The sequence below is a fragment of the Rissa tridactyla genome, chromosome 22 (genome assembly GCF_028500815.1).
Source record: "Rissa tridactyla isolate bRisTri1 chromosome 22, bRisTri1.patW.cur.20221130, whole genome shotgun sequence".
NCBI classification, from domain to species: Eukaryota; Metazoa; Chordata; class Aves; order Charadriiformes; family Laridae; genus Rissa; species Rissa tridactyla.
This window is the reverse complement of record NC_071487.1, coordinates 3,747,806-3,765,860: the sequence shown is the minus strand read 5'-3', so window position 1 is coordinate 3,765,860 and position 18,055 is coordinate 3,747,806. Positions and strand designations below refer to the sequence as shown.

Genomic DNA, 18,055 nt, shown 5'->3' with positions numbered 1-18,055 from the left:
ACACTGTGTGTTAGACAGAAAATCTTGTGTTTGTGTCTTGATCCAACCTGTGGGTGTTTTTGTTCCCTTTCAGACTATCGTACTGGTCCCTGCTTCAGCCAAGTAAATAACCAGATGTGCCAGGGCCAACTCAGCGGGATCGTCTGCACCAAGACCATGTGTTGTGCCACCATTGGACGGGCCTGGGGTCACCCATGTGAGATGTGCCCTGCCCAACCTCACCCCTGCCGCCGAGGTTTCATTCCCAACATTCGTACTGGAGCCTGCCAAGGTAAATCTCATGAAAAGGAGGTTCCCTTATCCATCTTCATGTGCACTGAAAGGGCAAGTGACGAATGCCTGTCAGGAGCCCCAATACAGAGAACAGTTCTCTGTGTAAACTTTGCTAAATCCATCATTGTGTGTCCCAGTGCATCACTGTGGACCTTGAGTCTCTCATGGGCTCACCTAAGATCATCTTAGCTCACTTACTTAAACATTCTGTCTACGCTGTGGCAATCCTCCATCCCACAAGATGTAGTGGATCAGGCTGGTGTTTCTCCAGGTTTAAAACCAAATTGCAGCATTCCATACGCCCTCACTCTGTGGTGCTGCTGTCATTGTTGGAGCTTCTGTCCCAGCACTGGAGCATGATCAGCACTTGTATCGGGTGACTAGTGCTCTGTAAATTGTATTATTGGTTCAGAACAGAAGCCATAACTCCTTTGAGGTTGCACAAGCAATTAAAATGTACATAAGTCACATGCTTAGATGTTGCATTCAATGTCTAGGACACCCAGACAAAACCAGCAGAATTGTCCATGGAGTTCCCATCAGCAGATCCTGTTGGCAGCCTTTCTGGAGCTGCTGTTGGTTCTCCCCACTGACGGGTTGCAGGGCTCTCCATGTAGAGTTGCATGAATTCCTTTCTGCATCTGCAACTAATTTCAGCCTTCACCTGCCATGATCAAAGGCCAGAATTACAGTCCAAGTCCCACATTGGCCAGTGTCTGTAGGATAAAATTGGGAAGGCTGAAGAGGAGAACTCTCTTGCTGTTTAATGTAATCTCCGTTTTATGGTCCCAATCTCTTCAGGAGAGCTTGGCCTATTGAATAGATTTGTCACTCATTGTTACTGCGAGCAGAACAGGAGTATAAATAATGTCAGCACACCAACGTGCTGGTTCTAGCAGCAAGTACTGAGGCCTTCCTGAGGTCCTTTGGAAAGCAGGGTGTCCCCTCACAGATGAGGAGACCATGGCTGCAGGATGAGCCTTCCTGGGACGGGGCTGAAGAACAAAACCTTACAGTCCGTGGGTTCCCCTCTCTGCCCTGCAGCAAATGTTGCTCTCTGACGGCTGCAGGAGAACATCCCACCAAAGCAATTCTCGTCCTCAACTCAACTACCAACCTGGAATGAACCATGATGGGGTAGACACATTGGTGTTTGCTTTGGAAAACATTACTGTATTTTTGTCTCCCTCTTGCTTGTGTGGATAAGGCAGCAATACCTTTCTGTCCATTTTCTGTCCTTCACCATATCTCTAATGTAATTGTATGGGTAATTGCATTATCAAATGTAAATTCACCTACTTGGAGGAAAGCTGCTTCTTTCTCATAGTACTCCCACCATGCTGGGATTGAACATTCATCTGTGGCAATGGCTTCATTTTCTAACGTCTTTGCTCTTCTTCCTGCAGATGTGGATGAATGTCAAGCCATTCCTGGCCTCTGTCAAGGTGGTAACTGCATCAACACAGTGGGTTCTTACGAGTGCAAATGCCCGGCGGGACACAAGCAGAGCGAGACCAGCCACAGATGTGAAGGTAAGATTGCAGACTTCCGCGCGGCTTCCCCAGGCTGCCCTGCGCTGGGATCCCAGGCACACTCCGAGAGCACAAAAGCATTTAAAAACTTGAGAATCTCTCCACTCACAGGGCATCTCCAACGCTGGCAAAGTAGAGGTGGGCAACAGTGCCCATGCCAGCCTTGATCCTAGCTTCCAGTTAGGAGGGAGCACTGCAAGCATCAAGGCATGTTAGAAAATGTACTGCGATAGGAATCTCTGGTCTGTTTGTCTGCTTCCTGCAGTCCAAGGCAAGGAAATAAGGAAAAGAGCTTGCCTGATCTTCTCTTAAACTAGAAAGAGTTCTTTTTTTCATGCAGGTGTTTTCTGAAAGGTATTTTAATGGCAATGCAGGCTCATTGAACAAGAGAGACCTCTTGGAGGGCTTTAGTTCAGCCTCCTGCTTAGATCAGGGCTGGCTTCAAAGCTAGATCGGGTTGCTCGTGTTTCTCAGTTTGATTGAGTTTTGAAAACTCAAAGCCTTTTCTTTTGGGGCTCTTGTCCCAGGGTTGCACCACTGTCACGGTGAGGAATGTTTTCCTTATAGCCGCTTGATGTTTGTCTTTTTGCAGCTTGCAACTTGCTGCCTCTAGTTCAATAGAGTAACTGGAAGGAAGGCAGAGCGGGTGCAGTCTGGCTCGCTGGGATGATGATGGAGTAAGACAACCAGAAATAACATCATGGCTCTCGGTGCAGTGCAGAAGGTCTGATTCCGTGAGATGAGGGTGTGGAGCAAGTAAATGCAGTGTTGCTTCACTGCCTTGGTGATATTTTTCCAAACTGACATGTTGGCCAGAACCTGAACCTTGTCCTCGAGTACAAAGCAGGCACAAATGAAAGTTTGGTATTAGAGACGTGAAGTGCCAGCCAACAGCATGTCTGTGAGTGTCCCTCCTTTGAGCCAGTGGCCTGTTACCGTCCCAGCCCTGATGGGGAAGCATAACCATCTCGCCAACCCAGGCTTGTCTGCAGACGGCCTGCCCGCTGTGCCTGGTTTTCCTGTCTTTCTGGTGACTTTGTAGGATGCACCTTGCTCATCTTCAACTGAACTGTAAATGGGAGTGACCTTTTCAGCCTCAGCATCTCTCTTGGAAATGATACAGTGCTTCGAAGGCTTGGTTTGTGCTTACAGTTAGGGATGCTCTAAAACATCATTGCTTTAGCAGTAGCTACGGAGCTACCGTAGCTGGAAGCCAAGCGGTGGGGAACGCAGTCGGCCTCTGAGCATCAGCCTGAGCCTGGTGCTGTGGCAGCCTGGGGAGTGCAGTCAACTTTCAAACTCTCTGGCGAAGTTCCCAACCTGATGGAAGGGAACTTGGCAGAAACTCCTCTTTGCCTCTTCTTCAGCACAGAAGTTGCAGGAGTTTAAATATTAATTACCTTCCAAAACCAGTTCAGTTGAGGACCCGGATGATGAGTTGCAGGTGCAACTCTGCTCCGAACACGTGGGCAAGCAGACCTGCAGCGTCGGCAGTCAGATCCCTGCGTCTGGACGTAGGACTGCAGGAAACAGGAAGGACCAGTCTCAACAGCTCAGCGGGGTCTGGTAACATGGTGCAGAGACCTCTGCCATTTTCAAGGGAAATACTTTCCAGGTGGTTAGCGGAGTTGCTTAGAAACGGCCAGATAACCTGATCCTCAGAGCAGAGGACTAGTTTCATTTGGGGTGTGAAAATTTAACAATGTTAAGAGCAGTTGTGGTAGTTAAGGCAGAACTCCGCCTGGTTCTGGCAGCCCCTAGAACTGCTCTTTGATCTTGGACTCAGCGTAAGTTGGTCTGCTGTATTACTTAGTTCAATTCAGGACTCGCCTAGACAGTGAGAGGCAATGTCTTGGTGTCTGTGTCCGTGCTGTAAGGCACACGCTTCTGCGTAAAGTCTGGAGCACAGGTAGGATGAGGTGCAGTTGGTATGTTAAACACTCACAGTGCCACCAATCTGAGCGCTCTGCGTGAGAGTCTGGCGCCAGTTCCTTAAGGTCCAGTCTCAGCATCTCCTTTATCACGGCTCGGCATGTCTCCGAGAGGCGTGCAGACCTCTATAGAAAGGACACGCTCCCCCCAAGCTTTTTGCAGCGATTCTCGTGGGCCTTGCCATACCTTCTGTACCTCTCAGAAGTAGGGGAATAAACATTTGTTGTATTTTCCAAACATCTGGCAAATGAAAAGGAAAACAGCATTAAACTTTTCCTGCCTTGGTTGTTAAAGCTCCTTCCCACATACCCTAATGAAACCCTGCTGGCCTGTGTTTGCTATTTTGGGGATAAAACGTGTTCGTTGTGCTGGTGTGACTGCGTCCCACCTAGCTGGGCTTCAGGAACTCCACTTCCCTTTCATTCCTCTCCAAGGCTCTGTTGTAACCAAGACAAGCACTAGAATCCAGATGTTTAACCTGCAATTTGTTTCCAGGTGGCAAAGTTACGCAGAGAGAGCAGTCGGCATGGCAGCAACCCGCCCCATGGCACTGTGGGTTTGCCAGCATACGTTGTCCCATGGGATTTCTCCCAACAGTCAGTTCTCGGGGAAAGGAGCGTCACTGCTTCCAGGTGACTGTTCCCATACCCTCACCCTCCTGCAACCCAGACATTTTCCTTGCTAGTATAATTCTAGTAGTCTTTATGTCAGTGCATGCCGTGTGACCTGGGTTCAGCCCTTCAGAAAAACTTGTCCAACGTGAGACACCAGCTACGGAGGTTGATCCTTCGGTGGGGGATGGATGGCCTTTTATGTTGAGAAGACATCTGTGTCAGTGGATCTTCCTTGGCAGGATGCCAGGACACTTTCTAAAATTTTAACAGCAGGGTTGTTTTTTGCAAGTGCTCTGGCATCCAAAGGCTTGGAACTGTTAGGATCCAAAACAGCCTTTTTACAAACATCTCAGGTGAAGAACCAGTTCCCCGTGCCCAGTGATGTCCTGTGCCAATTTGGCTGGCCGATGGGCTGCACTAGAACCAACCTCAGGACACAAAAAATTGTTCTTGCCTTGGTCTGCTTCACCCGTGCTGGCTGGGGACCAGGCAAAGCACATCTGAAATCAGTTTAGCTGGAATCTCCCATATACCAAGATTAAAAACAATCCATTGTCTGAATCTGTCATCCAGATGCGAGGGGCCTCTGCGTGGGTCCCCGCTTCCCAGAACGCCTGCAAAAGCAGCATGATGTGGCCATAAACAGCTTCCTTTCACTCTCCTTCCTGGATGGCCATAAAAAGAGACATCTCCAGCATCTACGGTGTCTGTTCCATCACTTATCTTACCTCAATTGCTAAGGAGACCACCAAAAGAGGATGCTTTTCTTTGGTATGATTTATTGACCTAGGGATCCTTCTGCGAGAATGACATAAACACGAGGGATGCTCTAAAGTGACAGGGTTGAGATTGTTTTTGAGGGCTTGTTTCCCAGACATGAATCACCGGCGTGTCCCCACCAGGCGGCCAGGAGGTGAAGGGGATACCTTTGTCTGGGTTATCGCCGCTCCCCTCTAGGACATGTACCCCACGTGAGTCACTCCAACTATGTGAATAAGGAAATAAAGAGCCAGCATCTTGTAAGGAGTTCAGCCGATGCCAACACTTTATAAACATGGGAAGATGGGGGCCCTGTCTCAGTTTGCTGCGTGTTTTGATACCTCAGGAGCGAGCTGTTTGGTACAGCTGATAGAGCACAGAATTCCTGATTTCCTGAAACTGTGCTGCCAAAGTCGCTGTATCAGTCCAAGCAACCTCCTCACTGAGCCAAGGCTTTTAATCAAAATAACGACCACAAAGCTTAAGAGGATATTTTCTTTATCCAGGTGTGCTCCAAGCTGAAAAATCTCAAAGCTGCAGGAGTTCCCCTGTTGAGTCTGTCTGCGCTAACTTTATGGCTGGTGAAAGGAGTGATTTCTCAGCTTGCGCTGAGACCGTCTTGCTTTAGGAAGAGGAGATGGTTTCCCCTTGTTTTCAGATTCCTTATCCAAGCCTAGCGTCCAGGAAATATTAAAAGTAGATTAAATGTCTATGTTAAATTCTTCCCTGGTTCCCAGGAGCTTATATTTTTTGCTTAGAAGATTCCTCCTGGGGAGTGAAGTCAGCAGATGGGATTGCGTTTGAGCCAAAGGTCAGAGCCCGTGTCACTGTGTCTGCTGATTAATGATGTCTCCCTCATTAACAGCAGCAGCGTGTACCACTAATCTTCCTTGGGCTGTTTATTGGTGGGAATAGGCAGGAGTAGAGATAATGTTGTTCGTTTCCGTAGTGATACTTATCTCTTCACACAAATGGCACCTGGAATTAAGGCTCCATTTTCAGTCCCTGAATCCCTGAAGAATAAAGATGCTTTTCTTATGCGAGATCTTTGACGCTGATAACAGAGGCCAGCTCAGGCCCTGGTCTCCTGAGCACATGAGGGGGCTGCAGCTGGATGCACTGGATGAATTTTGGTCAACCCCAGAAGGAAAACGATGTCCTTTTTCTATCCGCGAAAACGTGCGCATGACATCGAGTTTGGATTTGAACCTAAATATCCTCCAAATTCAGGGTTGCTCAGTTCCAGAGTTATTTCTGCAGCTCATCTCTAATGAATGTGACACTTTCAAATAGTGGCTTATTTTATGCCTTTGTTCATTGTATTCTGAGGGAGCCGGAGGGATCAAGAGTTCCTGAGCTTGGGGCTGTGCAACATAGAATGAGAAGTTTCTGGCACAGAGTTGCCTGCTTATTTTCTGAAAGATAGAAGCAGAAACAGAGCGGTGGGGGGGTGGATGGAGGCTGGGGAAGGGGAAGGCTGATCTCTTAACCCAGCGCCTTAGACAAAGCCAGCTTTGCGAGTGCCGAAGAATTGCATTTATGTTGTGTTTGGATGAAAAGATGAGCCAGGAGGGCAGATGTTGCCAGCTTAGGGCTAAATTCACGGATACTATGCCTGGTTTATGGGAAAACTGGAAAAGGGAAGGGTCTGTTGAGGTTTGCAGGGAAAGAAGCGCGTGAGCACCGAGGGAAGGGCATGCTTCTGTCCAGCTGACTTCTTAACGCTGCTGGGAGAAAAGAATTGTTGAGGAGGACACAAGAAAGCCCTCCTGGCAATAATGGCGCAAAATGAAGAAAGGAAACATCAAAGCTGAAATCAGACACTCTTCCTGCTACAAAGACCTTTATCAATAAATCGTAGGGAAGCGGGGGGTTGTTACACAGAGTGACATCCTTAAATTATCCTGGAAGCAACCATAAAAATTACACTTAAGGGAACCGTTCCATGGCATGTTCTTAAGGGTGGAATCACTGACTGCATAAAGCTTTTCCTTCCATAATTTTAGTTGTTCTCTGCCAATAATTGAACTTCTTTTCTTAATAGCTCTTCCTCTACTGCATAATAAAATGCTAAGCCAGCTGTTATCAGTGAAGTCTGTAATGTCAGTACCTGACCCAGGATGCTTTCCGATGCCCCCAAAGGAGTAAGTGTCTCACATCCAAAATTGTTCCAGGATGATAACATACAAGATACAAAAAAGTACACAGAGAAACACCAGGCAAGGGAGCGAAAGGCTCTGCATGCTCTGTGCGACGAGCTCTCTTCAAATCCGTCCAGGGTAGATCCTTCTTGATGGTCTTTGGCATCTCCAGGAGACATATTCTGCCAAGGGACAACAAATCCTTTAATTACTGATCTCACCTCGTTTTAGTCACCCCTTTATATTTAGCATATGTAGGGTGACATATTAGATGCTACTTCTATCCCTAGGGGCTAGGCGTTTGTCACCACCACGCAAAATTCCAAATTTGCTAATGAAGACAAGGCTCTATTTTTTTTCCTCTGTTGAATCTCATTCATGTTTCTGAATCGGAGGGAGCTTTCCTGCATTTTCCATGAGCAGAGCGGGTAGGCTGGCCCGCTTTCCTCACGAATGGAACACGATAGCCATTTTATTAGCGTGTTTTCAATTTTCTTACAAAATGTCTACAGAAGAGCTCATTGTTTGGATCCATTAAGAGCTCATTTCCATGGATTTGGTGTGGTTTGGAGGGTTCCATTACTCTCCTCTGTGGTTTCTTTGTGCTTTCTGGAAGGGAAGGGCTGCGAGTCCCGTGCACTGCACGGGAGAGGGCTGATGAGGCATGACCTCTGCTACGTGACACGGAGATGTTTTCTCCATCAAGTCCTGTTTTTTTTAGCCGATGGAAAGGTTGGGGTTTCGACATGTCTGTGGGCACCCGACTTGGATGGGCTTCGCCGTCTGCAACTCTCTTTCTGAAGCTCTGTAGCCTTTGGCTTCCAGCATTTTCAGCCTTAATGATCAGGCCAACTCCAACCCAGCGAGTTGGAGACCGGGTCCAAAATCAACGTTTGCATTGAATTCTGCCATTGTCTGAAGAGCAAAGCGCGCCGAATATTGCTTTAATTTTTAACAGAGAGTTGGAAAAGTCGTGAAGTAGCCAGGTTGGAGTTGGAAGAATTCCCTCCCCGGAGCTGGCAGCTGGGTGTTAATGAGAGGTGTACATATCCATCCCACTGTGGCAGGCTCTCCGTGGGCTTCGGCTCTGAATGAATCAAAACTATGAGACGCTTTACAGAGAGAAACTAAAGAAGGCAAATGCGGTGGGGAAGAACTGAAAGAACAACAAAGCCCAGAGCTCAGTTTCTCAAAGTACAGGATGTGCGAGTAGGCTTGAGAAACTGGCTTTTTTTCGGCTTCTTGGGTTGCTAACAGTGGTCTCGTCTGAGCTAGGATTTCCAAGGAGGGGGAAAAAAAGTGGCAGTTTGATTTAACCTTTTGAATTAACTCCTTTTTTCCTCAAGAATGGAATGTAGTTGCTGCCCCCACAAACACGTACGCTTTTTCTTGGATGCCTGATGCTGTGTCATAAGTATTGATCTAACAAGATGCCTGTCTGTCCGCTGGCCTCCTGATCCCTGATGCAGCAAACTTCAGGAGAGAGACGCAGAAGTTTGAAGCTGTTATTTCTAATACTGCAACCAGCGTTTGCTTCGAAAAGCTCTTTCCCTTCCAGTGTTCTGCAAATTGTAACCAAACACAGGCCTGTAATTAAAGGACAGGGCAGGCTGTAGTGATAAAATCTCTTTCGCTGCAGGGGCCCAGGTGGGGGAAGCGTTTTCGGTGGATTTGCATTGCTGCCTTTCCAGGTTTCAAGTCAAGTCTGTCTTTTGCAGGGGCTCTGAGCATCAAAGAGCTAAAGGAACACTGCAAGGACAGAGGCGATGTCTCTGCCGCTTGCAAAAGGCGGCTGAAATCTTTGGCTAGCTGTGAGATTCATTTTGGAGTCCCTGAGAAGCCAAACAGGAACGCACCTTCCCCTCTCGACAGATGAGTGTAGAACCTGCCCTGGGCACTTGGGCTTAGTTTTGTGCGTGTTGAAATGGAGGTTTCACTTGATTCCTCAGGACTCGGAGTTGCAGCCAAAGTAAAACAGAAGATGCTTGTGTGTGTTACAGGTTGTGTGAAGAGAGATGGAAGATTATTTCTTTGACCACGTGAAGCGCCCATGGAGGGGGGGTCTCTCTCTGTATCACATCCCTCACTTCACACGGCAGCTCTGCTCATTTTACTTAAACATGTAGATTGTCGGTGTCTGTCGCTGAGCTGGGTGGGATGAATTTCGCTGTGTCTCACTTCGCAGGGAAAAATCATCACTGTTAGGGCACAACTCTTTGGCTGCGTTCTGACATTTCCCTTCAGATGAGATGAGTTACTGCCTGGATGAGCTGATCGCTTTCTGCTGAGTGCAAATGGCACCTAGAAGAACTGGGATGGAGATGCCTGCGCTGTAACCATCTAACACATCTGACCACAACTCAACATGCACCACTGTCCAGATCATTTCTGCATCTTTTCCTCTAGAGGTCTAACAGTGTGGACCCTCTTTTGCCTCAGAACCAGATGGGGGCTTTGTGGTGATGGGAATTAACAGTCATCATCAGATGTCCATGGCTATCCCACCCTGCAGCCAAAGGCAGGTTTTTTCCAGGCGTTGCGTCATCCCCCTGGACTCTGAACCGATCCATTTTGTTAACACCCCGTTGTGAGAGCTGACACCGCACAGAGCTGTGGCATCCAGGAGTGATCCTGGTCAAGTGGTAACATCACCTGCCTGCTTCTGCTTGGTGTTTCTCCTGTACATCTTCAGGGCTGCGCTAGCATCGCCAGCCACTGCATGGCACTGTGAGATTGCAGTCAGGCATTTAGACTCACAGAATCACAGACTGGTTTGGGTGGGAAGGGACCTTAAAGGCCACCCAGTGCCACCCCTGCCCCGGGCAGGGACACCTCCCACCAGCCCAGGTTGCTCCAAGCCCCGTCCAACCTGGCCTTGAACCCCTCCAGGGATGGGGCAGCCACAGCTTCTCTGGGCAGCCTGGGCCAGGGGCTCACCGCCCTCACAGCAAACAATTTCTTCCCCAGATCTCATCTCAATCTCCCCTCTTCCAGTGTAAAACCCTTCCCCCTCGTCCCATGGCTCCCCTCCCTGATCCCGAGTCCCTCCTCAGCTTTCCTGGAGCCCCTTTAGGGACTGGAAGGGGCTGGAAGGTCTCCCCGGAGCCTTTTCTTCTCTAGGCTGAACCCCCCCGGCACTCTCAGCCTGTCCTCACAGCAGAGGGGCTCCAGCCCTCCCAGTATCTCCGGGGCCTCCTCTGGCCCTGCTCCAACAGCTCCATGTTCTTCTTATGTTGGTGGCCCCATAGCTGGCAGCAGTACTCTGGGTGGGGTCTCATGATTGCCTTCCTAAATTTCAGATTTTTCTCAGTTTCACACTGGACAGGACACAGCTCACCACACCCGTTCCCTTCCAAAAAATTCTCGCCCATCTCTCAGATCTGTCACTGTGGCTCATATCCACCATCACAGCCAGGTCTTCCATCAGGTTTCGTTCAGTCCCTCCCCTGCCCTGATGGGGTGGGTTCAGGCAACTCTTTCCCGTGCGTGTATGTTGCCTTCATCACTGACGTCTGCTAGATGAGCTCTTCCAAAGGCATCCTCCGTTCCCACTCCCAGGTGAGAGGTCTTTGCTGTTCTGCTTTTTTTTTTTTTTGCAGATAATTCTTTGCCCCGCAGCAGCTCTAACCTCCACACATGCGAAGGCCATCAGGCTGTGCGAGGCTGTTGTGCTGTTCACATCAGGAAAAAAGCCTCGAATGAGGAGACTTTGACCAGTTCCTTTTCATTACTTTCCTGCCAGCCCCAGGCAGCGTCTGAATTGCATACAAAAATCCCCTTATCCATTCACAACAGCATGATAGATTGAAAATACAATAAATAGAGCAGCTTAACAGAAATAATTTATTTTCCCAATTGCCAAGACATTTTTTTTTTTGCCACTGTAAAACTCTCGGGCAAATATTTCTTCTTGTCTTTTAGCACCACCTGAACCATGACCACCAACCAACTGCTTTGGGTGGACTAAGGAGAGGTTGGATCTAATTCCATCTCAGCCTCTGAAACAGGTTTCAGTTGGCAATAGAAAAAAATCTACAACCGTGATCACAGGCAAATCCTTAGAGTCAAGTGCCCCACAAGCATGGCTGGGCCCTATACGTTTAATTATATTCACAATTTTGACCAAAATTTGTGGAAAACAGATTGCCATTTTCAAAATTGCTGATTTGCCACTCCGTTCCCTTTCATTTTCCCAAGTTTGGGACCCCAAGTGATAGCTGCAGACAGAATTTAGAGGCTGTCTCTCTCTGTATCTTCTGTATAGTTAAGTGTTGGATTTCCTGCTCTGTCCTCACCCTTTTCTGTCACAGTTTGGCTTTGGTTAAGCTGCACTTTTCAGGCTTTCTGTGTGGTTTCCCATCAGTTGTTAACCAGAACTTTCACAAGGATATGAAGCTCTTTAAATACCCAATACAAAAAGAGCCAAAGAAATAATTAACTCAAGAATGTTCTCGAGGTTGTAATATAAATGGCCTGGGAAGTTTGGAGAACTCAAAGCAAAGCCTATAGTGTCTCATCTTTCCAGCTCAGTTCTTCCAGCGTGGATTAAAATCTAACTGTGAACAAGGTTTCAAATATGGGTTTGTTTCAGGATCCAGACTCGGGCATCCAGGATCTTGGCAATGAGGTTAGTCTCCGTGTTCAGCTTGTGGGGAGGGTCTCCCATGTCTCCACCCTAGAGACAGGCTTGTAGAGCACATCCTAAGTTCAAATGGCAGAAGCTACAACACTGGGGTGATTGCCTCGAAATTTCAGTACTTTTGTAATCTCTCAGCAATTATTACCGTGTGCCTGAGCACTGGGGCTGCCTGGTCCCTCTGATGTATCTGAAGTATGGAACGGGTTGCCCAGAGAAGCTGTGGCTGCCCCATCCCTGGAGGGGTTCAAGGCCAGGTTGGCCGGGGCTTGGAGCAGCCTGGGCTGGTGGGAGGTGTCCCTGCCCAGGGCAGGGGGTGGCACTGGGTGGGCTTTAAGGTCCCTTCCCACCCAAACCATTCTATGATTCTGTATGTATTCCAGTATCTGAAGGGGGCCTACAAGAAAGCTGGAGAGGGACTTTTTGCAAGGCCATGTAGTGATAGGACGAGGAGTAATAGCTTCAAACTGGAAGAGGGGAGATTGAGATGAGATATTGGGAAGAAATTGTTTGCTGTGCGGGTGGTGAGCCCCTGGCCCAGGTTGCCCAGAGAAGCTGTGGCTGCCCCATCCCTGGAGGGGTTCAAGGCCAGGTTGGCCGGGGCTTGGAGCAACCTGGTCTGGTGGGAGGTGTCCCTGCCCAGGGCAGGGGGTGGCACTGGGTGGGCTTTAAGGTCCCTTCCAACCCAAACCGTTCTAGGAGTCTATTTCTGAGTCCAGATGTTGCGCCTTGACAAAATCTTTTACAATGTCCTTATTTTCCATGCTCTTCCATGCGGGGAGATGGACCTCGCTGGTGTGTTGTGTGGTCACACACACGGCAGGGGGCTGCTGGGGAAGCAGCTGCTGCAGAAGCAGTGGGTGGCAGGGCTTGCTGACGTGGATGGGGTTTCTTTGATTGCCGTGGATAATGAGGTGTGATCTTCCGAGGACTCAAAGTATATCTCTGTCTCACTAATCTTCCCTGTGACGAGATAAATCGTTCAAACTATGGCATGCTCACGGCGTTGTTATGCAAATCAGCTCGCACTAAATTAGGGCTGCTGATTGAGGAGCTGAACCCACAGAGTGATATGTCCAGACTCCCCTTGCCTAACTGATAGTACAGAGGCCTTTCCACCTGTATTTAGATGCCCGAATGTACTCATCTTAAAATTGAACTGAATCCCTCCCGTATGGAGAAATTCGGTGAATAATGCAGGAGCCTGGCGCTTTTTAAAACCGTAATGTTGTCTCTGATGTAGCATCTCTGCTTTCAGAGAGGCCTCCAAGTCACACAGAGGGACCTGCTGGCCAGGCAGTCACGCACCTGCGCAGACGCGTTTCTGTCCTCCAAGGAGCTCAACCTTTTAGATCAGCCTGCCCAAAGGCCCGTGCTGTCAGTAGAGATAAGCAGAGGACTCCATGAAGCCACTATCTGGGGAGTCTTGCTTCTTGTTTTCTGTGCTGATCCACTGCTGGGAGGCCACGTATACTCTCAAACATCCCACGACAACCCATAACACCAGCTGTGATCCCAGCTCTGGTCCTGGATCCAGACTGCTGATGGGAAAGGAGATGGTTTGCAGGGAAACATAATCGTTGTTGGTTTGTTCTTTTCTAGATGTGGATGAGTGTGGCGCAATCGCTGGCGTGTGTGATGGCGGCGAGTGCACCAACACAGCGGGCAGCTACGTGTGCACGTGTCCCCGTGGTTTCATGACCAGCCCTGATGGATCACGCTGCATTGGTAAGATGCTAAATTGATCTCAGGACCCCAAATATAGGGAGAAACCACACCCTGAAACCCAGATCTGATGACTTGCAAATCACACCCTGGTGATGAGCAGATTTGTAAATCAAAGGGCACGTTGTTCCTGCAGTAGCTGGGAAATGTTCTTTTCCATGCGGTGTCCGTGCATGTGCCATGGCTGACACGGTCTGTCCTGGTCACAGGTTTTGATGCTGTTGCAGACCAGGGCTTTCTCCATCTCCATAACTTGTCCCGTCACTTGTTTCGGGGGAGAAGGGACCGCCCCGCTATCTGTTCTACGATTCTGTGATTTCTGGCAACACAATGACTCCCCGGCTCGTATGGAAATCACCACTCCTGCAGTCCCCATCCTGCAGACTGCATGAAGGGCTTGGTGGGGCTGGTGTGTGCTGCTCCACCGGCTCTGACGTACCTGTTCACCCCCCCGGCTCAGTTTGGCTCCAGGTGTCTGTATTTCAAAGCTTCCCAGAACTGGCCTGACTCCAGGCGAGCCTTCCCCGGGCGGACGAGCTCTCCTGCCTCCCGATTGCAGAGCCTGGAGTGAATCTTGCATGTTTAACAGATCAAAATTCCTTTCCAAGCCTTGTAAATATTTGATGGTCCATTTCTCTTTGTAACAGACAACAGTTTCTGCGATAAATAGATCGGCGCTCTGTTTACTTGCTCTCAGCAGGGGCAATTTAGCCAAAATGAATCCCAGGGTTTGTCTCACTGATCGGAAAGTTCATTCGCCTTTACAAAGGCGAGGATGCGAGGATTTGTAAAGAGGAACTGTGACGGAAAAGGCAAAGATCACTGTTAGTGTTATGGAAAATGTCAGGTACAGCTTTCTGTTGAAAGTCCTGGAAATTCATATAGAAAAAAAAAAAAATTCCATATTCTTTTATATCCACAGAACCTGGAGTAAAAATGAATCATGTTCTAGTTCCGGAAAGAAAAATGTTGTGAGGTATAACGTGCGAGTCACCTTGTTTGGGAATCCGATAGATTTTAATGAGAATGAAATTCTTTTCCTCCCTGTTTCCCAGACCCTGCCCTAAGCCCGGAGGGGCGTGACGCCTGTCGGATGAGTCATATGGACATTTCTCCACTTTCCTTGAAACCGAGTGCTTCAAGAAATGAAAACCAAATAAAATTAGAAAGCCCAAATTTAAAAATAGTCCAAAGCTTAGTTAGCTGCAGTGGACTATGACTGCATCTGAACTCAATACATCATGCTCTAGCCATTTCCCTGAGCTAATATATGCTGCGAGTGTGCTGTCACGTTTTGGGACAGATAATATTTTTTCTGGCAAAATGCACAGTTACCGTTGGGGTGGTGTTGCCTCAGGATCCGTGTCTTGCAAACCCCGCTTCTATCGTTTGAGGGGGTCTTACTGCTCGTTTTGAGACTTTATGGTAGTCCGAGGCCACAATTTACATCCTCTGAAATAAATCAAATCCATAGTTTGTAAAATTGGAAATTAATAAATAATGTGGCCACCCTTAAAGCACAAACAGCATCAGGAGGGAGCAGAAGAGATTGTCACACTGCCACCTCCCAGATGTTTAGACTGGAAGCGACCGCAGTGTCTCGTATATCATGGGGCACCAGCGCTGGGTACGCGGAGGCTTTATGGTGGCAGCCTTGATGTATTCCCATCCCTTTCCCCTCCCTTTTTGGTAAAGTAAACACCTTTTTATTGCATTTGAATAATCTCCTGTAGTTTTTGCAGCTGAAACAGCAAGACACGGAGCTTGACTTGATCCCAAATCTCATTAGCTGCTTTCGCTGCCTTCCTCAGTAAAATGCAAACAGCAGCGTAGCTGGAGAAAGTCCGTCATAGTTTGAAATGAACATTTATTGAATGATTCAGCCACCTGTGCTTGACAGAAAGAATCCAGTTCCACACATGTTCATAACAGTTTCATTCATTTATGCTTGTAAAAGACAGGCTCAGTGTTGTGCCGGCAGCAGAAGGATCTGCTCCCACAGGCTGTGAGTTGCGTTTTTTTTTTTTTCTTTTTAGGTACAATGGGTTGCTTTTCAACAACAGCTTAAAAGAATAATTTTCACATGAGAAAAATGGCCTTTCAGATGCATTTCCGTGTTCATTGCAAGTCAGCACTCCTGCACGTTGCTTTCTTTGCTCTTTTTCCTTGATGCTGCAGCAAAGCGCTGAGAGATTTGGGTCTTATCTCTCCTTGGGCAACATCAGCAGATTTACTGCCTAAAGTTCCAGCTAGGGCGAGATCCTGCTCATTGTTGCAAAGTGCTGGGCTCAGAGAAGGCTGTGAGCGTGTTCCTGAGGACCTCACCTGCCTGGAGAACCCTTTTTGCCCGCTTTGATCATTCTCCAGGAAAGGAAAGAGCAAGAGGAAAAAGAAAATATGAGGAGATAATATTTATGAGGGCAAGAAATGACAAAAGGGAAGCGGTGTGAGGGTTGTAGGCTCAAAATAGATTGATAAGGAGCTGGGGAAGGACCCCAAGGCATCGAGGGAGCTGGGAGTGCTGCCAAGCAGAGCTTGGCCTGGACATCTTGGTAGGACTAGAGGGCATGGATTAAAACTAGAGATGGGTCGATTCAGACTGGACGTTAGGGAGAAGTTCCTCACCATGAGGGTGGTGAGACACTGGAACAGGTTGCCCAGAGAGGTGGTGGAAGCCCCATCCCTGGAAGTTTTTAAGGCCAGGCTGGACGGGGCTCTGAGCAACCTGATCTAGTGGGAGGTGTCCCTGCCCAGGGCAGGGGGGTTGGAACTAGATGATATTTAAGGTCCCTTCCAACCCTAACAACTCTATGATTCAATGATCTTCAGGGACCAGAGGGTGCAGATAGGCTCTGTGGTTTCTGGAACGCCAGTGCGAACCTGTGCCGGGAGCTGGACTGTAAAACATTTCCCCTAGAGAGGATAATTTTTTATCAGATCATTTCAGGGATGCATTTATACCTCAACCTTATAGCAGTTGAGCTGGGAGGTGAATTTGGAGAAGAGCGAACAGCCAGGGAGGGAGTGAATTTATTATAGCGCTTACCAGCAAAGAAACTGTGCTGCAATAACAGCCATCCCAGGTGCACTGCACCCCCCTGCGGAAGCTTTGGTGGCCAAGGTGTGCCGTGGATATTGCACTTTGCTGGGAGCCGTGCCCAGAGGGATGCTTTGTGGCTTCGTTCTGCCGTGACTCTTCAATGAGACAGACACCACCGTCTAGCTTAATATTACCCAGACAAGAATGAAATCGGTCAGTTCTCCAGAAACAGAGAACATAGGATGGCATTCATACGTCTAGACTGAGTGTCCTCACCACAGTGTGAGGCTCCTTTTGCGCCCTTCTTCCTTACAAACCGAGCACCATTGGGCATGTTGGGTGGAGAGACCTTTGGCTACTTGCTTCTCTGTTGTGGCTCCCTGCTGAGCTAATAGCCCTCAGGTCCTCTGTAGTCAGAGCCAACTGACTTTTGCAACCACTGGTTTGTTTGGGTTTGGTCACTTGAGCTTCTCAGTTTCTGTACGTGACAAGACACAAAGCGAGAGAAATAAAGTTCTCTCCGCACTTTCTGTTCCTCCCGTCTCTCCCTGCCCCTACCCCACCACCTAAGAAACAAACCAGGTTTTCATCAGGATGAAAATTCCAAGATCCCTTGTAGGTGCACAGCAGATCTTGGATGTCCGCATTGAAAGGGAAGATAGAGATTGACTGTGCTGGATAGTCACTGTGCTGGATAGTCACTCAGAGGGTGCAGCTCCTGGTGTGGGGCTTCTCCTGGGCATCAGGACGCACGCCTCAGGGCATCACGGCCCAGCAGATGGGTGCAGACTCTGCCAGAGCCCAGCAGCAAGGTCCAGCTTGGAGTCCCTCCTGTGCCACTATTGTAAGGAGGCCAAACTCAGTCTCCTGCTCCACGGCTCCTGGCAGGACCTTCTAAAGCCTCCACAGCCTCTCTGAACCAGAGATCTCTGACAGACCTGTGGCTCTATCCCCCACCTCTGTGCGCTGGCTAATCTCATGTGGAATTTTACCTCCGTTCTCGCCTGCAGCATTTCTGATTTACTGAGGTTATTGTGCAAACCTGTTCCCTTAACAGCTGGAGAAGAAGGCAGAACAAAACCGCAACGGCTTTGTGCTCCTACCTCCAGCGTGTGGGTGGTCCTGCAGGAGGTCACAGAGGGACTGCAGGGACCCACTGTTCTTTCCATCCGCCCCTCTCTCTGCCCAAGGCAGCTCCAGATGAGTTTTCAATTAGTTCTGCCCTTCATTTCTGAGAGAGATTATTACAAACTACAGCAAAGACAGCTGAATTTAATAAACGTTTGTCCAGATGAATAAGGGCTGGACCATTCCCTCCCTTACACAAACTGCTGTGACCTCCCTACCTTGTCAAACTTGTCAGCACATGTCTGTCTGTGGGGAGAGAGGTTGCGTTCTCCAAA

General features: G+C 48.6%; 1 protein-coding gene across 3 annotated transcripts in view; it reads left to right on the top strand.

The window, feature by feature from the left end:
• FBN3 (fibrillin 3) overlaps positions 1-18,055 on the top strand; it is a 119,476-nt gene that overhangs the window by 52,406 nt on the left and 49,015 nt on the right. For all 3 annotated transcript variants that reach the window (XM_054182291.1, XM_054182292.1, XM_054182290.1), the window contains exons 7-9: positions 74-271; positions 1,680-1,805; positions 13,490-13,615. In XM_054182291.1, coding sequence (XP_054038266.1) covers positions 74-271; positions 1,680-1,805; positions 13,490-13,615 — 450 coding nt within the window. The remainder of the gene's footprint in view (positions 1-73; positions 272-1,679; positions 1,806-13,489; positions 13,616-18,055) is intronic.